We start from the raw sequence: 7798 nt of genomic DNA, 5'->3' as shown, positions 1-7798 counted from the left end.
ACCCCTGTAGGCATGGCCAGACTCGTGACCGAGTGCATGACCGGAACGTGAAGAATATGTACCCTCCTCCTTCCTTCCCCACTAACAAAGCTGCCACTGTGAAATCTGCGGGGGCCACCCCACCTGAGCCTGAAGAGCTACCAACTCCCTTAGCCCCAGCACTCCCATCACCAGCCTCAACTGCAACCCCACCACCAACCCCCACTCACCTACAGCCTTTAGTCCTTCCACCATTGGCTACAGAGGGAGCTGAATGTCTGAATGTTGATGATCAGGATGAAGGGAGCCCAGTCACCCAGGAACCTGAGCCAGCATCAGGTGGTGGTGGTAGTGGGGTTGGCAAAAAGGAGCAGCTGTCTGTGAAGAAGCTTCGAGTAGTACTGTTTGCTCTATGCTGCAATACAGAACAGGCAGCTGAACACTTCCGAAACCCCCAGCGACGTATTCGGCGTTGGCTTCGACGTTTCCAGGCCTCCCAGGGGGAGAATCTAGAGGGCAAATATCTAAGCTTTGAGGCAGAAGAGAAACTGGCTGAGTGGGTGCTAACCCAGCGTGAACAACAGCTACCTGTAAATGAGGAGACCTTGTTCCAGAAGGCCACCAAAATAGGACGTTCTTTGGAAGGGGGGTTTAAGATCTCCTATGAGTGGGCTGTGCGTTTCATGCTGCGGCACCACCTGACTCCCCATGCCCGGCGAGCTGTGGCCCACACCCTACCTAAGGATGTGGCAGAGAATGCAGGACTCTTCATTGAATTTGTACAACGGCAGATTCACAACCAGGACTTACCCTTGTCCATGATTGTGGCTATTGACGAGATATCCTTGTTCCTGGATACAGAGGTGCTGAGCAGTGATGACCGAAAGGAGAATGCCCTGCAGACAGTGGGCACAGGGGAACCTTGGTGTGATGTAGTCCTGGCCATTCTGGCAGATGGCACTGTCCTTCCCACCCTGGTTTTCTACAGAGGGCAGATGGATCAGCCTGCTAACATGCCAGATTCCATATTGCTAGAGGCAAAGGAGAGTGGCTACAGTGATGATGAGATAATGGAGCTGTGGTCAACTCGAGTGTGGCAGAAGCACACAGCTTGCCAGCGCAGCAAAGGCATGCTTGTGATGGACTGTCATCGCACTCACTTGTCAGAAGAGGTACTGGCTATGCTTAGTGCCTCTAGCACTTTGCCTGCAGTGGTCCCAGCAGGCTGTAGCTCCAAAATTCAGCCATTAGATGTATGCATCAAAAGAACTGTCAAGAACTTCCTGCATAAAAAGTGGAAGGAACAGGCTCGGGAAATGGCAGATACTGCATGTGATTCTGATGTCCTGCTTCAGCTGGTGCTTGTCTGGCTGGGTGAAGTGCTAGGTGTCATTGGGGACTGTCCAGAGCTAGTTCAGCGCTCCTTCCTGGTGGCTAGTGTTCTGCCTGGCCCTGATGGCAACATTAACTCACCTACAAGAAATGCTGACATGCAGGAGGAGCTAATTGCCTCCCTAGAGGAGCAACTGAAGTTGAGTGGGGAACATTCTGAGTCTTCCACTCCACGACCCAGATCATCTCCTGAAGAGACAATTGAGCCTGAAAGCCTTCACCAGCTCTTTGAGGGTGAAAGTGAGACCGAGTCTTTCTATGGCTTTGAAGAAGCTGACCTAGATCTGATGGAGATTTGAGTGTTGGGGTCATGAGGGGGTGTGGAGTGGGGGTGGGAACATGTGAGGGAGGGTAAAGGGGCTTAGGGAAAAGGGGGCATACCAGGTGGGGTATTTGGTTTATATTTTTTAATTTTACACCACCACTCCCCCCTGAAGTTGACTTACACTTCCCTGTGGATTTGTGGATTAATTAGGAAAACCAATAGTAATCACGTCTGAGCCAAGGAGCTGGCCCATTGGTCATTCACTTCTGCTAAAAACAGGTTTTTGTGACTTTTTTTTTTTTTTTTTAAATTTAAATCACTGTGTTTGGTATTTTTCTGACAAAATTAAGAAAAAGAAAAAAAAATTTGTGGGCGAATGTTAAATTTTTTTGTTTCCCCTTTTACCTCGATTGTATCATAGTACTTCTGGGTTTTTTTGTTTTATTGTGTGGCCAATGTCTTTGGGCATGATGCTATCTAATCATTGTCAATGTGAGAACATTTCTGAAGATGGGAAAGACAAATTATGTAGCTCACAAACTGGTTTATTATATATATGGATAAAAAACTTTTTTCATTGTGGTCTTAACACTTTTATATAAAAATGAAAATGGAAAAAAAAGTCCCACTGAACTCTCTCTTCCTTCTCCTTTTCTTGCCTTTCCTCTCCAGAGATGTTGGTTTCTACAGCAACCCTAGATATAAAATTGTGGCTTTAAAAGTGCATGAAACCACCTTTAATTATCCAGAATGAATAGATTGTCTTTTCCTCACCACTTTCCCTCCAAAACATGACATAAACAATATTTTTTGCACTTGTGATCCTTGGCCCCTTTCCCCGTTCTCACACCATCCATCACTCTGGACAAAGGATCATATAGGTGTTACTAGCAAGCAAGAGGTACTGAGGTGATCAAACAGTTTTAGGGTGGAAGCCATTCCCAGTTTGAGTCTTCATCCTGTAAGCCCCCGGGGCAGTCCCTACTTTATTGAACTTCATCCTGTTAAATGGCGAACATGCCTGTTTAAGGGATTGCCGGTCCTATAGTCAGGAGCTAATTGTTCAAGAAGTGTTGAACTTCAAAAAGACAAGACAGACCACTTGTTGAAATCCAGCATACTCTGTGGCTTTCCCCTATTTCTCTTAATACTTAGGGAAGAATCTGATAGGAAGAAGCGCACAGGGGTGTGCACAAAGAAAATGACGTGAATCTTTATTTTTCACTGCCAGCTTCAAGGAAAAAATTTTTTCTACAATTTGCATGAGGGATTTTTTAAATTGTATGTACTCATGATTTTAAACCAAAACGTACTGTACCGTACAGAGAAAAGGAGCAAAAAACCAAGTCTTCTGTTTATCCTGAGACTTTTCAACAATGTTCCCCTCCTGTGAGCCAAGGAGGCAACCTGCACAAGCTTGTAAATGGTTCGTCTTTAAAATGTACATAAGTGGAACATTTAATAAAATGAGGGGAAATGGATTTATAAACTTGTTTTTTTTGTAGGTGACCCTGTTTAATAGGCTTTCACAGACTGGGAAATGCTCAAGATGTGATGGGCCTGGTGGTACAGGTGTGACATTTGTTACCACCCATTTCTCCCACCCCACCCTGCTTTTTTGTTTTTTCATCCCCCAGCACACTATAATATAGTGAACTGGAAAAGTCCCTTCCAGAAACAGCTTGGCCAGCTTTGTGAACCCTTGACATCTGAAAACAACTAAGAATCCATCTGGGCTTCTCTTCCCCAGCTTTTTGCCTGATGCCATTTTATTGACTATGGACTTTGAAGTCAGCCTTTGCCTTTGAGAAAGTTCAAGAACTGATTGGTCACTTCTATCTACAACAACCTAATCCTACTCTGGTAGTTTCTGCAGCAGCCACAGCCTTAGCAGAGCTGAGGTTCCTATCCTCTGCACACGATTGACTTTCTTGATGGGCAATTTTTTTTTAAGATCATAATACCAACAGTGGATCAGCTGGGTTTTGGCCAGGAAGTTGTCTTTGTGGACTCTGCCTGCATGGCTTAGTAGTAGAAGGAAAAATTTTTTTGGTTTTGTTTTTTATAATTCAGTTTAATCAATAAACATGTATTTATTGACTATTTTCTGTGTTGAGACTGAATGTTTGGAGGTTTCAGGTTGAAAGCTCAATTGTTTTCTTTTGCTTTACAAGTTTGTTGTTACGGACAATGCAAGTGGAGGGATGATTTTTCCTTCAGTTCTCTCACTAAATTTCTATACTTTGAATTTGCTGCCTATATTTTCTTTCTCAAGAAGTTTGAAGAGGATATGTGTCAGAGTCACCTACAGTGTTCATTTTAAAAATTTAGGCAGGGCATGATGGCTCATGCCAGTAATCCCAGCACTTGGGAGGCTGAGGCAGGAGGTTGCTTGAGCCCAGAAATTCAAGGCTGCAGTAAGCTATGATCATGCCACTGCACTCCAGTCTGGGCAACAGAATGAGAATTTTGTCTCTAAAATATTCAGGTTTAGAACCATTCCAGGGATGGCTGATGTCACAGCTGACTTGAGGGTAACCTGAGGCAGAACAGCTCTACTAGATTATCTTTAAAGTAGTATTTTAATGAAAATCACAGCCAACATTAAGAAATCTGTATTCTTTGATAATCCAGTGTAGTGGGGGAAGATTTGGGAGGAGAATTTGAACACAAAAAGCCAGTTAGCACACAAAAATTAAGTCGCTTCTACAGGAAGCTCTGCTTCTAATACAGCTCCAAATGACGCTAGTGTGTCTCTCTGTATCGTGCAGAGAATTCTTGATGTGCTGCAAGACCCTAAGGGTTCTCCAAGGAGGGAGATGGCACATAGCAGTACTCAGCAGTCTTGCACTTGGTGTGACCCAGTCAGACAAAAACCACTCAGCAAGCATTTTGAAGAATTTATTTACTTTACAAAAGAAGAGTCTTGTCTTTGAACCAGCCAAGTTCAAAGTTAAAAGTAGAGTATAACTTCAGTTCTGGATAATGCATCTGTATTTCATTCAAAGCCACTAAAAAAGGAAGAGAGAATAATAAAATTGTGAAGCATAAAGGGATCAATTCCTAAAAAGAGCCGTACCGTCCAACCAAAACCCTTTCCACCCATTTTCCTGGGTGAGTCTCCCAGAAAAGCCCAACTTAGTGTAAGCCAAAGACCTCCCAAATCTGTCACCAATTTTTTTCCTTTTACTAACCTGATCATGTGGGCAATATCCCAGTTGGTCTCTGCAGACAATGGTCCCTCTATTTCAACACCTTTTTCAGTTACAGTGGCGATTTGAAACTGGAAAAAAGCAGAGCATTCAATAATGCCCACCCCTTAAGTCCTTAAATGAAAGGTCAAGTGGAGGTCTTCCCCAGGGTAAAAATAGGAGTTAGACAAGTGAGGCAATCTGTTCTTCAAAGCATAGAGACCCAGGGATTGCAAGGATTCAGAGCCCACCAATTAGGTTCCCAGCACATCTCTCACCCGGTTGTAAGAACGGGCATCTCGGTAGTATAGCACTCGCATGCAGCGTTCTACTAGGTTACGGGCCTCGGTCTGGCTCAGCACTGGCTGCTTCTCCAGAACTTCTCGCAGCAGAGGCTAGGGAGATTGGGGGAAACCATGGTAGATATTGGGCTGAATAACAGACTAGTTGTCTCAAATCTATGGTATAAAAAGCATGAGAGTGAAAAGATGACATTCTGCCTCATGCCTCACCAGAATGAACTCTGCTTACTAATAAGCTAAGAGCCACTTCAAGAGGAAGTTCTAGGGTGTTCTCTCTTTGCATGTCTACTGATTCCCAGACATGCCATCCTGTCACTGGAATCAGTGTCAACACCTACAGCCCCCAGACTACAAAGAAAACCATCTGCCCAGTAATAGGGATCCCAGCCCATCCCTCATATCAGAATTTCAGGAGAAAAGGAGACAACCACTAATCTATTTCCTGTCTTCCCTTTTCCCCACCTCTAGACTCACTACTTACCTGAGCCAAGTATGCACCATAACCAGTGGCCAGCGAAGGGGCTTCATAGGCTACACCAAGCATGTCCACATAACCAAGGAAGCTAACAGGACACAATGGATCAAAACTCATTTCACCTTAGGTTCATCTTAGCTGAAGAAGGGGACCATGGGGTCTGAGTTAAAGTGGGATTCACTTGGGGAGAAGAGACAGAAGAGATACTACACAGGTACTAGGTTGGGTGGTAAAGGAAATAAGTTATTTGTATTCATATGAACCTCTCTCCATCAGCATAGCCTCCGATGACCATGGTATTCCACAAAGGGTTCATCTTCGAGCGCCGGCTGTACATGGCCCTGGTCAGCCATGAATGAATAGCTCTAGGACTATAGCTGTGTCCATCTCCCAGAAGCTCCTCATCAATCCTTAAAAGGAATTGGTTGTGAGAAAAGGGAGAGAATTAAGTCGGGGTCTCCACCCATCCCCAAAAGAAGTTAAGCACACCTTCCCCATTTTATACCTCCTAATGCCAAAAACTTTATTGCAAACACTCTTAGATCGCCCACCTCCAACAACTGTCCCAGTCCCCCGCTGCAACATCAAGTCCCCCTATTCCATCGAAGGGAATAAAAAACAGGGGACTCCCCTCTCTACTTGGGAACCACTCTCCTGTTCTCTGGATGACTTACACCATCTGGCCGAGAACTTGCTTCAAATACTGGAAATCAGCATAGTCCCCAGAGGCACCCAGCATGGTACTGTTGTTGACTCGCATGATGCGAGATATGTTGCGGAAACGAGCCAAGGAGCCGTAGGATCCCAGCATGTCTGCGGCAATCACCACTCCGCCCTCGAACTTAACGCCGAGAACTGAGGTCCCGGTCACCATGGGGTTCCTAAAGAGTGAGAAAGGTGGGAGCTGAGCGGCGGGATGGCCTACGCCCTCTTTCAGCGCACTGAGCTCCGCTTCTGATTTTCTACAATTCCTTCCAATTATTCTGCATTCTCCAGGACTCTGCGCCCCGAGCTCCCCTGCCGTTCGCCCCCCCGGGGTCCCCGTCTCACCTCCCCGGGCTCTCAAAACCGGCCCGCAGCACCAGGCCCCATGGTCCCTCCCCCTATGCAAGCGAAAGCGCCGAGAACTTACTGGGTCCGTGTGATTGGACCTCTGTAAAGTGCAGACGCTGGATCCATGAAGGAATCGGGAGTGGACGGAATGCGGTAAAACTGTCCTGGGGCCGGACCCCCTGCCCAAAGTCCGGACCGCGACCCCAAAAACGCTTCCATCTTAGTCACGGTAGCAGAAAAAATGAAAGCGCTTGCGCCAACGGAAGCGGAAGTGATCCTTCAGTGTCACTTCTTTCTTTTTTCTGTAGGCGAGTTCCAGCAGCCATGTTGATGAGGTCGCAGTTGAACGTGCCGTAATCCTAGGTGGCGACCGAGACAGGGAGTTGAAATTGCCCAACTTCCCTTCACATCGCATCTCCGTGGAGTTTGGACCAGATCACAGCGTTCTAACACACGATTCAAGGAGGAGGGAGGCATGAAGGTGGGGTGGGGAGGTGGCCACTTAAAAGACGCTGATCAAAATTTTTTTTTTTTTTTGAGACGGAGTCTCGCTCTGTCCCCCAGGCTGGCGTGCAGTGGCGCGATCTCGGCTCACTGCAACCTCCGCCTCCCAGGTTCAAGCGATTCTCGTGCCTTAGCCTCCCAAGTAGCTGGGATTACAGGCATGAGCCACCACGCCCGGCTAATTTTTTGTATTGTTGGTAGAGAGGGGAGTTCACCATGTTGGCCGGGCTGGTCTCGAACTCCGGATCTCAGGTGATCCGCCTGCCTCGGACTCCCAAAGTGCTGGGATTACAGGAGTAAGCCGCCTCGCCCGCCCGAGAAATCACAGTTCTCATGTTCCTTTTGGATCATTATCAAAAAGCCCACATGAAAATATCAGTGGACACGGGATCTCTTACATCTGTACGCCTCAGAGCAGCCCCACGTGGCAGGCATTATTCGACCCATTTCGTAAATAGGAAACCGAGGCTTGCGGTGTAGTGATTTACTCAGTCACACAGCCGATAACGGTAGAACTGAATCTTGAAGTCAGAATAAAAAAGGAATCAGGGCCCGGTGCGGTGGCTCATGTCTGTAATCCCAGAACTTTGGGAGGCCAAGACGGGAGAATCACTTGAACCCAGGAATTCAAGACCAG

At 46.5% G+C, this 7798-nt stretch overlaps 2 protein-coding genes across 2 annotated transcripts in view; one reads left to right on the top strand and one right to left on the bottom strand.

The window, feature by feature from the left end:
- The window catches only part of POGZ (pogo transposable element with ZNF domain), a 43841-nt gene extending 40100 nt beyond the window's left edge, over positions 1-3741 (top strand). Inside the window, exon 15 of the mRNA XM_011937961.1 lies at positions 5-3741. Coding sequence (XP_011793351.1) covers positions 5-1670 — 1666 coding nt within the window. The 3' untranslated portion in view covers positions 1671-3741. The remainder of the gene's footprint in view (positions 1-4) is intronic.
- A 780-nt stretch (positions 3742-4521) lies between these two features.
- PSMB4 (proteasome (prosome, macropain) subunit, beta type, 4) lies at positions 4522-6924 on the bottom strand. Its single transcript, XM_011937876.1, has 7 exons — positions 6737-6924; positions 6279-6485; positions 5868-6014; positions 5611-5692; positions 5106-5222; positions 4831-4919; positions 4522-4647 (listed from the first exon to the last, which is right to left on the bottom strand). Exons 1-7 carry the CDS (start codon positions 6874-6876, stop codon positions 4635-4637), a joined length of 795 nt encoding a protein of 264 aa, XP_011793266.1. The 5' UTR covers positions 6877-6924; the 3' UTR covers positions 4522-4634.
- Positions 6925-7798: the final 874 nt, after the last annotated feature.

This window comes from Colobus angolensis, unplaced genomic scaffold (genome assembly GCF_000951035.1).
Source record: "Colobus angolensis palliatus isolate OR3802 unplaced genomic scaffold, Cang.pa_1.0 Scaffold169, whole genome shotgun sequence".
NCBI lineage: Eukaryota > Metazoa > Chordata > Mammalia > Primates > Cercopithecidae > Colobus > Colobus angolensis.
This window is presented reverse-complemented; position numbering and strand designations above follow the sequence as displayed.